General features: G+C 50.0%; 1 protein-coding gene across 1 annotated transcript; it reads right to left on the bottom strand.

The window, feature by feature from the left end:
• Positions 1-1,718: 1,718 nt before the first annotated feature.
• LOC121169984 (glucose-6-phosphatase catalytic subunit 1) lies at positions 1,719-10,239 on the bottom strand. Its single transcript, XM_041000836.1, has 5 exons — positions 9,949-10,239; positions 6,397-6,506; positions 5,061-5,166; positions 4,404-4,519; positions 1,719-3,348 (listed from the first exon to the last, which is right to left on the bottom strand). The coding sequence occupies exons 1-5, from the start codon at positions 10,176-10,178 to the stop codon at positions 2,837-2,839; spliced, it is 1,074 nt and encodes a 357-aa protein (XP_040856770.1). The 5' UTR covers positions 10,179-10,239; the 3' UTR covers positions 1,719-2,836.
• Between the last annotated feature and the right edge of the window lie 5,652 nt (positions 10,240-15,891).

Below are 15,891 nucleotides of genomic sequence, written 5' to 3'. Positions count from 1 at the left end.
GTTTGAACCCAGGCCTTGGATGTGAGCAGTGGGCATTTTGACTAATGTCTTACTGGGCTTGCACCTGCATGGATTTTTTTTTTTTTTAAAGCCAAAGTTGCTATAAACACTGTTAAACTAACACAGTGATATTTTCCTAAATATATATATATATATATTTTACTGTGGTGTCTCCATATTTAGAAGCAAACCCTACTCCATGGGAGGACTTTTTTTTAAAAAAAAAAATTTACTTATTTGAAAAGGCAGAGTGTTAGAGTGGGAGAAAAGGGAAAAATCTTCCATCTCCCAGTTCACTCCCCAAATAAGCATGATAGCCAGGGCTGGGGAAGCCGGATGCCAGGCAGGAACTCCACCCAGGATGGCAGGGCCCAAGCACTTGGGCCATCTTCCACTGTCTTCCCAGAAGTGTGAGTGGGGAGCTAGTTGGAAAGCAGAATAACTGGAACTTGAACCAGCACCCTGAGAAGGGATGCTGGGGACATAAGCTGTAGCTTTAACTTGCTGCACCACAAAACTGGCCCCCTCTCTTATAACGGCCTTCAGCTAGAATGAATCACAGCTTCCCTTGTCTGAATTCAAACTCCTGTATCTGGTGTTTGAAGGGTAGCATCAATGAAGTGCACTGAGAAGAGGGGTGGAAGGTCAGGTATGAACTCGGGATCCTGAAGCTGGCTCTGTGACTTTGGGCAAGCTCCTAGCCCCTCTGTGCTTGTTCATGTATATTAATGAGGATGAGTTATAGTATGCACCTCCCAGAGACGTTGGGCAAATCAAGTGAGCGAATTGTAGAAATAAAGCACATGGGACAGAGCCTGGCATTTGGCGAACATGCAGTAGCTCTGTTAGTATGTGTCCTTATCAACTTCACAGGTTGAATATGATGGGAGCACTGTTTACCTTCTGCCAGACTCTTACTGAGAACTTGGACTTGGTCCTTGAGAATAAATGAATCATCACGAATGGAGCTGTGTCTAAGCTGTGGGGCCCAATTCAAACAGATCAGATCATTTCCTTTCTCCCTGGCTGGGACCCATGCAGTTTCTGGGAGATTTAGTCTCCACTGCTAAAACACCCAGACCCAGCAGGAGACCTCAACCTTCCCTAAATATATCCATTCCTGAGTTCTGGAGTGAATTAGCAGAGCTCAGCCTCGGGTGATCCAGGGTTATGGTGCGCACACGAGGCCCTCAGTGCGAGAAGCCTGGATTTAGGATGCTGTGACCCACATTGCAACCTGTACCATTTCCCCGAGCCTTCCTCGGCGCTGTGACCTGGCCTGTGGAGACTATAACTAGGAACCTTGCTGACACCAGGCTCGTGGTCCCAGCGTCTGCCCACCTTCATTCTGCCGCTACCACTTGCATGCCCCGACAGCTTGCTTTCACACTGACCTTGCTGCTTGTCTGTCCTCCAGTGGCAATCATTCTAGAGAACGCCTCCGGCTGACCTGTGGCCTGGTAGGTAATGGCCAGTCCTGGGCAGTACTGGCTATGCTAATGGACTCTACCTGTGTCCTATGGGTGGATCGTAAACCTTGCTTCTAGGACTCCTGCTGGACTCAGGATGGACCATTTTCCTTTTCCAGAGGGAAGACGTAGGCACAGAGAAACCAAATTATTTGTTTAGGGAAACCAAGAAAGAGCTGGAAAATTGAGCTGGGCCAGAATTAGACCCTGTGGATCACAATGCGCCTAGGACACAGTCATCAGCCAGACTTCATTGTTTAAATAAAACATTGTTTAATAAAATACTGCATACACATATTTTTCTAAGATGTTCAAAGCAGGATGGTTGACGTGGATGACAATACATGGTATTCTGTATAATTGGTAGCAAAAACAAGGCGTTTTAAATAAGTAGCCTCAGCTCAGATTGGAAAGCAGACCAGGGAGAGTTCAGCGTTTCCTCTACAGATGTGCTCTTGGTTGTCTTGGGATGGAGAAAGGAGTCATTCTACCCTCCAGGAATCATAAGTAACATTGGAGTGACCTTCTGGAGAGAGGGAGCCCGCCTTCCTCCTTGCCATCTTGCCCGAGTTCCGAGCTTGTAACTGAAGCCTACAGAAGCACCATGGTCACTTTCTGGGCGTGTGGGGACGCAGCAGAGCAGCGGGGCAGTCCCTGGGACACGCTGGGAGACAGCATAGCTGGGCTGACAGAGAGGAAGATGGGAGGAAGAGAAAAGCTGACTGTGCCTCCCTGACCTGGTCCAGCGCAATTACTGAGGTCACCAGAGACACTCAGGATCTAAAGACAACATGGTGGCGTTTTGTCTAGAGCAGTAAATTGCCAGAGACAGAGTTAGCCCACTCCCCAGCGACTCCTCCCCTTTCAGGTCGGTCTGCCCTTCCAGACACTTCCTCCCCTAAAAACTAGAGGCAGTTTGAGCCACATTGTTTGTCATATAATTTGCATAATATATAAGATCCTGACAACTCTTCTTCTATCCTGCTATCTTTTCCTATCAAATTTGCTCTCTCTTTGACTTGATCAGGATGAGCAAGGGTAGAAAAATCTCTGCCGGGATGTCCAGCCAAGATGTGTGAGCATCCCCGCCTGGAAGCGTCTTACTGTCCTGCGTCTCTGTCGGAAGAACCATAAGGAAGTAGGTCTCGGGGAGAAATCCAGACTGACCCAACTTCTGGTTGTCAAGGCATTCTCAGATAACCTCATGAGCTTTGCCAAAAGCCTCATCCCCCAGATGAGCAGCATGGCAAAAGAAGGGAGGGCACTGGAGCTAACTTTGAACCCCTCTGGCCTCCAGGTGGGCTGGCAGAAGACCTCGATGCCCCCTCAGGCTGCGACAGTCACAGGCTTTATGTACTCTGCACCTCTCACAAAGACTTCTTGTGTGTCTGGCCCAGGGCCCGGGCGAGGCAGTAGGGGATGAGGCTGACGGAGGCCAAGGGCACGACGGCACTCTTGCAGAAGGACAGAGCATAGAAGATCAGCTCCACTTGGGAAGGGGGCTTCAGAGAGTCGAACAGGTGCAGCAGGACGAGAGAGGTCACGATGCAGCTGAGGCGGAAGGGCAGCCGCTTGCTGAGTTTGCCCTTGCAGCTCTCCCTGTACATGCGTGAGTTGAGAGCCAGCCCCAGGCCAAAGAGGGTGCCCAGGTTCTTGAGCAGGCTGGCGAAGGGTGTGGTATCGATATGCACCCACTCGGGCCGTTCACACCAGCGCTTGGCCTTCTCCAGGGTCCATAGCAGGTCCACGCCCAGCCCCTTTAGCAGCAGGTAAAAACCGACGGCGAAGCTGAACAGGAAGCAGGTGATGAGAAAATATTTCTTGAGGCTGGCATTGTAGATGCTCTGGATGTGGCGGAACGTTTCTGCCACGGCGATGCCTGAGCGGGAGGAAGCGTGACCATGAGAAGGGGCGGTTGTTTTGTGCCTTACCTGTCCTGGATCTGGAACAACGGGCCACTGGGCAGGCTGGCCTGCCACTGTGCCAACTAAATCACCACATACTGCCAGGAAGCCTGGCTTGTTCCCAGGTGTGTCTCCAGCATAAACTTCCGAACAGGAGAGTCCCACTGTATGCAGGCTTCCTGCCAGGGGACCCGCTGTCTCTGCTTGAAGACCCTTAGGAGCAGACAGCTCATTCCCACTAGCCGCTTTACAGCTCTGGATGGATTTGACTTCTAGAAAGTTCTTCCTTCCTTATGCTGACTTCCCTAATGTCACCTTTCGGGCTCTGTTCTCTCTGTGCCAGTAGGAAGCTGTGAATCTAGCTCCTCTGTCACACAGTTGAGAATGGTCTCCACCCTAGATATCCCCAGGTTTTTCACTTGATGTGGCAGGAGGTGCTAACTGCTGTGTTACTCCTGGTCGCCAGGAGACCCTTGGTTGCCTTGCTCTCAACAGTATTCTTTGACCGTTCTTCATTTCCTGGGGGAGGGATGGGGAGCCCACCATTTCTCTTAAGCTCCTGCTTCCCAGTGCCTCCCCACAAGATCAACATGTTTTTCTTATACTTCACCTTAATCTTTCCTCTAAGAAAACACAGAGACACACAACTCTCTAAGATCAACTGCTGGACTTGCAAATGGGAATGTATTTAAACCAAGACCTTCTTTAGGGCACTGTTTTAACTTGCTAAATGTGGTAGATACTCTGAGAACTAAATCAGGAACTGCCTATATATTCCAGACCGGGAAAAAAATTCAAGAATTTCAATTGGGTGACTTGATTAGATGCCTTGCAGTTTTTCTGGACCACATTTAATCAGCAGATCTGGGGCACACATGTAGAAATGAATCTCTCCAAATCTTTCACTGAAATGGCCACAGCCTGCATCTGTGACAACACACACAGCATGGCTGGAATTCCGGAGCTTTGTCCGGATTAGGAACTAATCAGATTGGAGGGGAAGGAGAGGGAGAGTTGGAACAGCTGATACCTGACAAGACTCCGGCCACAACCTGGTGGGGAAAGTGAGCAGCGAGGTAGATCCGCGACAGACAGACATTCAGCTGCACAGCCCAGAAGGCCAGCCACAGCACGATGCTCAGCAACCTGCAACGGAAGAGCCCGTTGTCATGGAGCCCGGGGGGTGGGTGTGGAGGGGGCTTCCAAAACAGAACAATCAGGACAGGGATGGTGGAGTCTTACAACTTTGGATGCCATCCATACTGGGGTCCCTGCTCCAGAGCTTTGAGATGCCTGGGACTGGTAGCAAGTCCTCCCAATGATAACTGAGAATGCGTACAACAGCTGCATACCCACTCTGCAGTGGGAAGGGCTCAGGTGTTTGTTTACTGTGACCTACACAGGTACCCACCTCCAGAAGTTCCTGTTTCTGAAGCCCTGTGGCCCCCTGGCTGTCTGCTCCTTAGAAGCCCCGTCAAGGCCCTCAGCTCCCTGTCTGTGAAACAACAGGTTGCACAACTATTCCAGGTCTCATGAGCACCTCAGCAGAAGGGTCGCAGCTTTTATTAGGGCCAGCTCATGGTAGGGGCTGGGTTGCAATGCAAGGTAGAGAAAGTGGTGTGCTAGCTGCAGAGAGAACCTCCGTCGGCTCCCCATGGCTCACCCACACCCCAGAGCGAGTTCTTACCGAAACTTGTAGGTCAGCTTTTTCTTCCCCCGAAAGATGGAGAGGGTGGATGTGACCATTACGTAGTACACACCTGCTGCACCCATGGCATGGCCAGAGGGACTCCCTGCGGAGTAGAAAAGAGATGAATGTATTCAAGACAGGAAGATCTCCGCTTGGGGACCAGTGTTTGGTCTGGTGGTTAAGATGTCCACATCTCACGTCACAGTGCCTGGGTCCAAGGCTTGGCTCCAGATGATTCCAGCTTCCTGCTTACGCACACCCCGGCAACCATCCTGGCTTAAATATTTGGGCCCTTGTCACCATGTGGAAGGCTTGGGTTGACTTCAGAGCTCTTTGCTAGTCCTGACTGTTACAGGCATTTGGGGGAATAAACCAACAAATGGGACCTTCTCTCTCTCTCTCTGCCTCTCAGATAAATAAATGAAAACAAAAGAAAACAACAACAAAAACAGTGCATGTCAAAATTAAAAAAAAACCCACATTTTTTTCCTATAACAAGATTTCCACTTGGAAGAATGCCAAGAGGCACCATGTATCCAGTCTTCCACCCCTATGTCTATTCTATCATTCATTCATTTTCTTCTTCCTCTTCTTCTTTTTTAGAGAAAGAAAGAGCACAATGGCACAGACCCACTCATTTGAGCCATCACCGTTGCTTACCAAAGGGGCTAGGGACACTATAGGTGAAGCTCTTTGCATATGCAATTTCAGCTCTGAGCAGCCCTAGGCCTAACTCAGGACTTTGGTGTACTGAGATGTCCTTGCATTTCAATCTGAGCTGCACAATGGACAAGGACCTTTGGGTCTGTCTTGTTCACTGACTAAGGTGAGCACTGAGGGGAACGAGGGTCTGCAGGGGGAATAGCTCAGGGCTGCTCTCTTGTCGCTGTGTGTGTGTGTGGTAATTGTGCTGGTAATAGAAAAATCAAACCCATCATTTGACTTAGTTCAATCTCTCTGGCTGTGACTAAGAAAAGGCAGGCTTGGGAATCAGATGGTCAACTTGGAAACCCTTATGTCCTGGGCCAGGCTGCTGGAAAGGGAAGCCAAGGACCCTGATTCTTCTGTTTTCTTGCTTTGGACAGAGGGCCATGGGACAGTCCTCTAAGCCCTTTGCCAGGATGGAGGGAGCAGGAGGTGCAGGGGCCTCCCTGGATCAGCAATTAGGGTTCTAGGAACACGAGGCTGATTTGCAGGAAGGCTTGGTCGAGTTACACCGAAGGAAGCCCATGTCCCTGCAAAATCGACTTCCTCCACAATGGATGCTGCTATGAGGTGCCCGCGGTCAGCCAGGCCCCACCCAGCTTCTGGCTCTCCGGGGCTGCAGTCTCACCTGGGCCAGTCTCGCAGGTGACAGGGAACTGCTTTATCAGCGGCACCGAGGTGTTGCTGTAGTAGTCGGTGTCCAGGACCCACCAGTATGGCCGCTGGCCAAACAGAATCCTGCGGAGGAGAACCGGGGTTGGCGTCACTGATTGAAGGTTTTAATGCGAGGTCTGAGTCTTTAAGAGGTTGTTATCTTGAGAATACCTCTGAAGGTGTCTCAGAAATCTCATAGATCAGAACATTCGGTCTTGTGCTTAAGACATCCACATACCACATTGAAGTAGCTGTGTTTGTTTTTTTTTTTTTTTTTTGAGATTTATTTGTTTTATTGGAAAGTCAGATCTACAGAGAGAAGGAGAGACAGAAAGACCTCCCATCCACTGGTTTACTCCCAAAGTAGCTGCAATGGCCAGAGTTGAGCCCATCAGAAGCCAGGAGCCAGGAGTTTCTTCAGGGTATCCTATGTGGGTACAGGGTCCCAAGGCCTTGGGTCATCTTCTACTGCTTTCCCAGATCATAAGCAGATAGCTGATGACAAGTGGAGCAACCGGGACATGAACTGGCTAGTCCCCTGTGGAATGCTGGTTGTCAGACCCTGATTTCTGACTTTTCAAGAGTTTATTTTTGTTTTTCTGAAAGGCAGAATGAATGAGAAGATAGACATTGATCTTGCGTCTGCTGGTTCACTCTCCAATTTTTCACAACAACTAGGGCTTAGGCCAAACAGAGGTCCAGAGCCAGGGACTCTGCTAGAGTATTAGGGACCCAAATACTTGAGCCACCATCACCTGCTGCTTCCTCAGTACTTCAGCAGGAAGCTGCATCAGAACTGGAGGCAGACCCTGAGCCCACGTGCTTTCATATAGGATGTGGGGGTTCCAAGTGGACGCTAAAATAAAGTTGGCTTTTAATTTCAGTTTCCATGAACTTAACAGAAATCTGTTTATTTATTTATGCTTCACTTCAATTAAAAGGCAGAGAGACACAGGAAGAGAAAGATTGTCCACTTACTGGTTTATACCCCATTTTGGGTCAGTCAAAGTCAGGAGTCTGGAACTTAAGATGGGGCTCAGGTGGAGGGGAGGGAATGCCTGGGACCCAAATAACAGCTGTCAGCTGCTGCCTCCAAAGGCGTGTATTAGCAAGAAACGAAAGTGGAGGTAGAAGAGCCAGGACTTGGACCAGCGCCTCCGACACGGGCTGTGAGCATCTCACGGACTGCTTTCGCTGCTGCCCAACACCTGCCCCTTTCTGCCTTTTTGAAGTATGCCTACATGTTTCCTTGCAGAAGGGGGCAACAAGTGGCTGTGGAGGGGCAGGAGAGAGAAATCACACAGCACAGCCTTCTCTATAATGTTTGAATTTTGAACTGTCTGAAACTATTATCTATTCAGATATAAATATATAAACCCAAGATCCTAAATAACAGCAATGACAGCAGCTATGTAATTAAAAAAAAAAAAAGTGTCTTGGCAGGATGCATTCAGTGTACATCTTGGACTTGCAAACACAGTGGGCTCCCCTGACATCTGCCCCCTCGCACCAGGGATCAACCTCCCTGGGGGATGGGACCTCAATTCCCAGGATCGCTCCCTGTGGGGACAGAACTCCAGGAATGCTCTCTGTACCCTCTCTTTCCCAGACAGGCCACTCTCCCTTGAAAAGGACCAACAGCTCCCACTGTGGAAGCAGGTGCCGAAGGTCAGAGTGCCCCTCCCCACCCCAACACCAGCACCACAAAGGTGGAACAAGGATTCCACCCTGGCAGCAGTGACAGCCGCCTCACTGCCGTCTGCCCCAGGGCCCCCACTGCGATCACGTGCCTGGCACAAGCCAGCACTGTTTTCTACTGCCCTGCTGCTGAGCCGGCAGGTTTTAGTAATTCCATCGATCAACCCTGAGCTTGGCAAGAGAAGAAATCTTTTTGCTATTCTAAAAGAGTTTTATCGTTTATGAAGTCAGAACCTTTTGGCTAAAAGAGAGCACCAGGATCCTTGTGGTAGACTCAGATGGTTCTAGAAACAGTGAAGGATTGGAGGGTGGCTGATGCCTTCATTTTTCCAGATGAGGCCACAGAGGCCAAACTGGACATAAGCCAAAGTCAGCCAGCCCTGGCCAATAAGAGCTGACGATCAGGAGTATGAAGATGTCTGCTTTCCACGACAGGGTACATGGTTCGATACCCACCTCTAGTTCCAGCTCCCACCCCAGCCTCCGGCTAACGTAGACCCTGAGAGGTAATGGTGGGTCACTGAAGAAGCTGGATTCCTGCTGTTCACATGGGAGGCCTGAGCTGGGTTCATGGTTTCCGGTGTTAGCCATGGCCATTGTGGCCGTTTGGGGAGTGAAACAGCAGCTGGGAGCTCTCTATCTCATTCTTTCTCTTTGCCTCTCAAATAAAGTAAAATGATTCGTTTTTTTTTAAGAGAGTATTGTTAAATACTTGGGATGTTGGCAAGCCACTTGAAAATGGTTATAATGGGAGTATCTATGGGATGGAAATTCCCAAATATTAAGACCAGGGCTTCTCTTCTTTTTCCCAAAGTCGATATATTAATCAGGCCTGGATACAATCCAGTTCTTTGAAGCTGGCCCTCCTGGGCTTCAGTCCTGGCTCTGCCATTCACTTCCTAAGCAGGTTGGGCTGGGGAGTCCTTTAGACCAGTGCTTTGTCTCTTCATCGGTGAACTGCTTGGGAGTTATTCCCAGAAGAGCACTTAGCACTTGGGCTGGCATATACAGAATCTTTCATCTGTGTTCACTATGGTTTTCATTCAGGTTCCAGAAATAGCCTTAAGATTTCAGATGATAGAACTGAATATCAGGGATGGGTATCTAACCTAGCAATTAAGAAACCCGTGTCCCTTATGGGAAGCCGTGGTTTGATTCCTGGGGTCCAATTCATGACTCGAGCTTTCTGCTCATGCAGGCCCTTGAGAGGCAGTGATGATGGCCCATGCAGTTGAGTTTTTGCCACCCATGTAGGAAACCTGCACAGAGCTGCTGGCTCCCAGCTTCAGCCCAGTCCTGATCACTGCAGACATCTGGAGAGTGAATCCGTGCCTGGGAGCTGTGTGTGCGTGTGTCTGTAAAAGAAATCATTTTTTTTTTAAACCTGGAAATTCTGAGAGCTGATGTGACTTTCCAAGGACATGCTTGGCAGGTGGCAGGATGAGGGCTGGAGCCCAGTTCTCTGGAGGCCCTTCCACCAGCCAAACAATAGCTTCTGGAGCCGCCTGATTCCTTTTTCACATGTTATCTTTCTTCTTTCATGCATCTACCTGTATATGCTTACTCTACTTCAAAGTAATAAAACTAGACTTTTTTTGCTTAAACTCATTACTCAAGACTTTTAATGATTCTCCTGTCTTTCCATTCCTTCAATTTGTTTAAAATCAGCTTTCTTGCAGTTTCAACTCGTAGGATTTTCTCTGTCCTCCCCCCATCTGTAGAGGATCCAAACTCGAGGCTCTTCCTGTAGAACCCAGGGACAGCTGCCACAGGTGCAAGGACGGGTCCAGCCCCACTCCTGCCCCTCACCTCTCTGTAAAGTTCTTACCACTTAAAGACAAGGTTGAGCCAGTCTCCGATCACAGCCACCCATAGGAGTTTGATGCCCACAGCTTCTCGCAGATGGAACCAGATGGGGAAGAGCACATAGAAGGCGTTCCTGAGGTCAGCAATAACGGACACCAAGATGAACCAGTCCTGGGAGTTCTGGTAATTCACCTGCAGGTAGCGCGTGGACTGGATTCCAAAGTCATGGAGAGCATCCATTCCCTCTTCCATCCCCCGTCCCTCGGCACCCCCAGGAAACAGCCCTTGCAGGTGCTCCGGGCTTGGTGGTGATTGCTCTGCTATCAGTCGGCGCCTTGCCCCTGTTTTATGCACCCTGTATTCCTCCGGCAAGTCAACCCAGCCCTGACCTTTGGACTCAAAAAGTACTTTTGTCTAAAATGTATTGATCAAAGGTGCATCACCAGTAGGTCGATGTGAACATGTTCAGGCTGATTTACGTAAAATAGAAAAACAGGCACACAAAAACAGCCTGATCAGCCATGCACACAGCACGGCCAATGATTAACTTTGGCACGCCGCTCTGCAGTGCAAGGGCTGCCGTCCGAGACCCTGAAACCGGGTCAGAGGCACAAGCCAGTCTAAATCCTGTGAAGTGTGTGTGATCACGTTGTACTTCATTGAGGACCACGAAGTTATGATGCTGCAGATACTGAAGCTTTGAAGTCACCCATCTTAAAATGGGGTCAATCTGATTGTCCTGGGAACTGTTGTCCACCTGGCTGGCCCTTTCTTAGCTGCATGGAGGGCCTGGGGTTTGCTCCTTAGAACAGCCCTTTCCCCAACAGTAGTTCAGAATCTCTTAGGGCCAGAAAGAATCATTTGTGAATGGATCAAGTAGCCTGAAAGTTGAGCACTTTGGGGGCTTTATCAAGTATGTTTAAGTAATAGAACAGGTGTCCATGTAGTATTAAGGAGATGTATATGGGCCTGGTGCAATAACCTAGTGGCTAAACCTTCACCTTGCATATGCTGGGATCCCATATGGGTGCCAGTTCATGTCCCGGCTGCTCCACTTCCCTTCTAGCTCCCTGTTTGTGGCCTGGAACAGCAACAGAGGACAACCCCAAAGCCTTGGAACCCTGCACCTGCATGGAGACCTGGAAGAAACTCCTGGTTCCTGGCTTCAGATCAGCTCAACTTTGGCTGTTTTGGCTACCTGGGGGAGTGAACCAGTTGACAGATCTTTCCCTCTATATCCCCCTTCTCTCTGTATATCTGCCTTCCCAATAGAAATAAATATATTTTGTAAAAGAGGGAGGGAGGGAAGGAAGGAGAGAGAGAGAATGCATGTGGTTTTAAACAAGAATGCCAGCAAAGCAACAACTTGGAACTTTGGAGAAACTGTTGGAAAATTTCAGTTATTTTTGAAGACGAGCTAGTGTTACCTGAGCTTTCAAATATATGTGACCCCTTCTCCCTGGTTCTAATTTTGATGTCCTTAGTTTGCACTGAGTTACCTAGGATTCAGTAGTGAGGAGGGGGAAAGTTACACACATTTTATTTTTAATTAATTAATAATTAATTTGTATTTAAAAGGCAGATTTACAGAGAGGTGGGGATACAGAGAGAAATAGCTTCGGTTTGCTGGTTCACTCCTCAAAATGGCCACAATGGCTGGAACTGAGCCAGTTCAAAGCCAGAAGCCAGGAACTTCCTCTGGGTTTCCCACACGGGTGCAGGGTCCCAAGGCTTTGGGCCGTCCTTAACTGTTTTCCCAGGCCACAAGCAGGGAGCTGGATGGGAAGTGGAACAGTCAGAAATTGAACTTGTGCCCATATGGGATTCTGGCACTTGTAAGATGAAGATTAGCTAATTGAGCTACTGCACGAGGCTCTAAAGGCACATTTTTCAAGGACAAGAGCCAGAGAGAGGAGAATAAAACTTTTAAGACTTGGCTTGCACTTCCTGCCAGTCAGTTCATAGTGACATGTAAGGGTTAGTTTGGGGACAAGGGAAAACCCAGAGCCCTTGAATCTGTTGTTAAGATTATTAGCATTCCATGCTGGAAATGATTAAAGCATTAGCCAGGAGACATGAGCCTCAGCCCTCCTCCCTGAGACGAGGCCTTCCTCTAGCTCAGGAGACCCCAGTTGTCCTTGGCCATGTTGTCCCTGTTGGCCCCAGCAGCCTTCTCCTGCCACACCCAGTCTGGACAGCAGGTGTTGGAAGTGGCTGCTGGGTTGCTGAGGTTGCCTATGATTGGTGGTATGGGAGGGCTAAGATATGTGTGTTCTGCAATGCCAGACCTGCCCAAGGCTGCCCCTTCCCTCTACATGGGAGATCTTCCTAGAAAGCATTGTGTAACTTCTGTGGTGCCCCCTGGGGGGCACCATGATCTAAGGTGAGACAAGGACAAACAAGGGAGATCCCTCTGATAAAACACTGGCTGTGCAGCTCTGCCCCAGGTTATCTGAGCTTGGCCTCAGCCTGGGGCAGGGTCCTGTTGTTGTGTGCTCTACTCACCTTCCCGAGAGCCTCATGGAGGACTCTGGTGTAGACAGAGTGGAAAGAGACGTGTGGTGGAGCTGATATCCCAGGCTGGACACACAGAGCCGGTGGAAGTGTCTCTGGCAGGCTGCCTCATCAAGCAGAGAAACTGTGGGTTATGGAATAGGACTGATTGTTAGACCCCAGTTGCTTCCTGCCTCCTCCTGCAACTTCTCATCATGTGCAGAAAGAGGAGAGACCCTAAAGGATCTGTGTCTCCCCAAAAGCCAACTGATGAGAGATGGCGTGTGCCCTCTAAGATCTTGTGGCACCTAGGGTGGTGGTTGCAGGTGAAGCATTTGCGTCACTGGAGGGCTTGCTAATTTATAGAACTGTCTCCAGGGAGCAGGTGGTTAGCCCCATGGAAAACATGCCCAAGTCTTACATGGGAGTGTTGAGATTCTGTTCCTTGCTCTGGGTCTTGATGCTAGCCTCTGCCCACACTGACCCAGATGGAGGTTCTTGCTCCTGGCTTCCGCATGGTCCACCCTCGCTATTGCAGGCATTTGGGAAGATTCATTGGAGGGGATTTCGCTCTCTTTTTCTGAAGTAAATAAGCCCAACCAACTCCTCTAACTCTTGTCATCTTCTTCTTTGGGAAGGTTTCCAGTTTAATTCAGCTGATCTCCTGGGCAGGTTGGCACCTGGCTTGCCAAGGAACTCCAAGTTATATGATCATTGTTCTCTGCTGGTACTGGGAAGTCAGATGGCACCACTGTTGAGCTGGGGTTGTGGGGAGTGTCCTTGTGTTGAAAGCTGGTCTCAGGTGGACAGATGCAGGCTCACGCTCTGGAAATGAACCGTGGGGTCTGGCAAGTGAAGCCCATGGAAGAGCCTTTGATCTCTTCTTGGTCATTTCCTTCACACCCAGAAGCTGTGGGCTTCTTTTTAAAATTTATTTTATTTTACTTATTTTTATTGGCAAGGCAGCTACAGAGAGAAAGATCTTCCATCCATTGGTTTACTCCCCAAATGGCCACAATAGCTTGAGCTAGCCCTGTGGAAAGCCAGGAACCAGGAACTTCTTCTGGGGCTCCCTGTGGGTACAGGGATCCAAGGGCTTGATCCATCTCTGCACTGCTTTCCCAGGCCATAAGCAGGGAGCCAGATTGGAGGGATATAAACCGCCGCTCATAAGGAATGCTGACACCATCAGCAGAGGTTTAGCCTGCCACACCATGGTGTTGACCCTGCAGGTTTCTTGTGTTAAGACTCACATGAAGGAGGCCCCAGGAAGTGCATGTCCACCTGCTGCTACATAACCGCAGCTGCGTGGGCACTGTGGCTCTGCGGGTTAACTTGTGCCATGAGAACTTGGCATCACACGTCAGAGCACCAACAAGCTCCCGCTGTTCTTTCCATCCAGCACCCTGACAGCTTGAGGACTTGGGCCCCCTGCCACCCACTTGAGAGACCCAGATGGAATTCTTGGCTCCTGGCTTAGATCTGGCCTCCTCACCCCAGCATGTGGATGCATCTGGGTAGTAAACCAGCAGATGGGAGATCTCTCTCACCCCTTCTCTCTTGGTCACTCTGCCTTTCACATAAATAAATAAAACTTACAGCAACAACTACAAAAAGTCACTATAGCTGCTTTCAGTGTCTTGGCGCCTTCCTGGCCTAGAACAAAACTGACGCATTGTGTCCAGCTGGTTCCTTTGCCAATAGGAAAGCAAGCAAGAGAAGCTGCCTACACTCTGTGGGTCATCCCCAACTGCACATCTTACCAATAGAAAATCTGATTTTCGCTACAGCTGAGTTCTGTGTTTTGGCTGGGCCTCGGTCCTTTTAGGAGAGAGGTCACTTCTACTTTCCTCAGTGGTCACCTGTCGAATGAGTTTTGTATGTACATTTAGCAGGGGCACAGATCTGCCTTACAGTCACAGCTTCCTATCTGAACAACAAAAAAGTCTCTTTAGGGACACATGCCTGTAGGATGTGTGGTTTGCTTGCTGGGTTGATTGATGATGTCTTTACCTCTTTGAGGTGTTTCCCCTTTACCAAGTGACCAACTGGGGAGATGGGTAGTGGTGGACAGTAGGAACTGGCCCATTCCATGGCTGTCATCTCCTGAATAAGCGACCCCGTTAGTCTGTTAGAAGAAGCGTGCTGGGGAAAACGGGTGTGGGGAGAGGTGGTTTAATTATTGCTAAAGCATGCAAATGGCTGACTTATCTCTGGCGCGGTGAGAAAGTTCAGTTTTAGGACCTTGAACTGGGCATCTGTTGACCAGGTGGGGGAAGCGTGGCTCTCAGGATGGGCTGGACATTTTGTCTGCGGAAAAATACACCCGGAGACGTTTGCTTCCGTGGCAAACAGCTCCCAGCACTGCTCCCCCTCCCGCTCTTCCTCCCGCCACTGCAGGGGCTGCCTGGTCCCGTAGCACCAGACACCAGGACCGTTAGGGGGACTCCAGCCTGCCCTTCTCCTCCCTGTCTGCCCTCTTCCTCATGCCACCTCCCTGAGAGCTGCTGCCCTGCCTGTCAGCAGACACCCTGCAGCCCGCCACCAGTCCCTAGTTGCACGGGGTTGGGTGGGGGGGAAGAGAAGAGGAGAAGGGGCGCCAGGCAGCCCTGGGCCGGGCCAAAGCCCTGCAGGCTTGCCTCCTTCCTGGCAGGAATTAAACAACTTTGGCAGTGGGACACTGCCCTGTAGTAGCCAGGAAGATTTCCCAAAAATAAAATGTGGTCCGGTGGTTTGAAAAGGTCTCATTTCCCTCCTTGTCCTGACCTGGACCCCGGGGGCAGCTGAGGTCCCTCCTGGTTTCAAAGCAATGACTCTTTGAAAGAAGCAAACCGGCAGAAGCAGGAGGGGCAGGTAGCTGGGCCACAGCGAGGGAGAGTCTGGGAGCTGAGCTGAGCAGGTACGGGGGCACAAGGTGCGTTTCCTGGGAAGACTGCCTCAAACATTCGAACACTCGCTCCCTGCACTCCCGGCCCAGGACACTGGTCCCCATCCCCCATCCTCTCTCCAGGACTTATTACAAAATCCAGAGACCCTTGCCCTCTGTGTAGCCTTGACATTGGCCGAGCTGGAGGTCAGCGAGGGGGCTGCCTGGCTGCTGGTTATCTCACAGAAGTCAATGATTCAGGACTACCGGAAGGAAAAGATAACCGTTGGGCCTATTTTTAAAACAGGAATATTTTCAAAACGGGTCCTTTCACATGACTGAAAACAAATATCCGGGAAGAATTTTCTAAGTCCATCTTCCTCTTACCTGTGGATACCTTGTAAGCCCAGACCCAGGCAGTGGGTGTATCCGAGAACCCTTCCCCGTCCGCCCATCACTGGTGGCAGCTTCCCATTGGAACCTGGCTCCCGGCCAGATCCCAATAGCCCCTTCCCGCCACTTCCAGTCCCTGGCTGTCCCTCCCCCTGCCCTGTCCTTGTTGTCCCTTAATGAACCCTTCCTTCAATTGCTGGAGACATTTCATCC

This window comes from Ochotona curzoniae, unplaced genomic scaffold (assembly GCF_017591425.1).
Source record: "Ochotona curzoniae isolate NIBS_2020 unplaced genomic scaffold, NIBS_Ocur_1.0 scaffold_2453, whole genome shotgun sequence".
NCBI classification, from domain to species: Eukaryota; Metazoa; Chordata; class Mammalia; order Lagomorpha; family Ochotonidae; genus Ochotona; species Ochotona curzoniae.
Note: the sequence above shows the minus strand (reverse complement) of the source record. Positions and strands in the feature narration are given on the sequence as shown.

Bases quoted from the DNA above. Each gene is read 5' to 3' on its own strand.
- LOC121169984 (XM_041000836.1), bottom strand. From the start codon at position 10,178: ATGGAAGAGGGAATGGATGCTCTCCATGACTTTGGAATCCAGTCCACG. The intron at 6,507-9,948 runs GTAAGAACTTTA...TCTCCTCCGCAG, and splicing joins CTCAACCTTGTCTTTAAGTG to GATTCTGTTTGGCCAGCGGC. The intron at 4,520-5,060 runs GTAAGAACTCGC...CTTCCGTTGCAG, and splicing joins AAGCTGACCTACAAGTTTCG to GTTGCTGAGCATCGTGCTGT.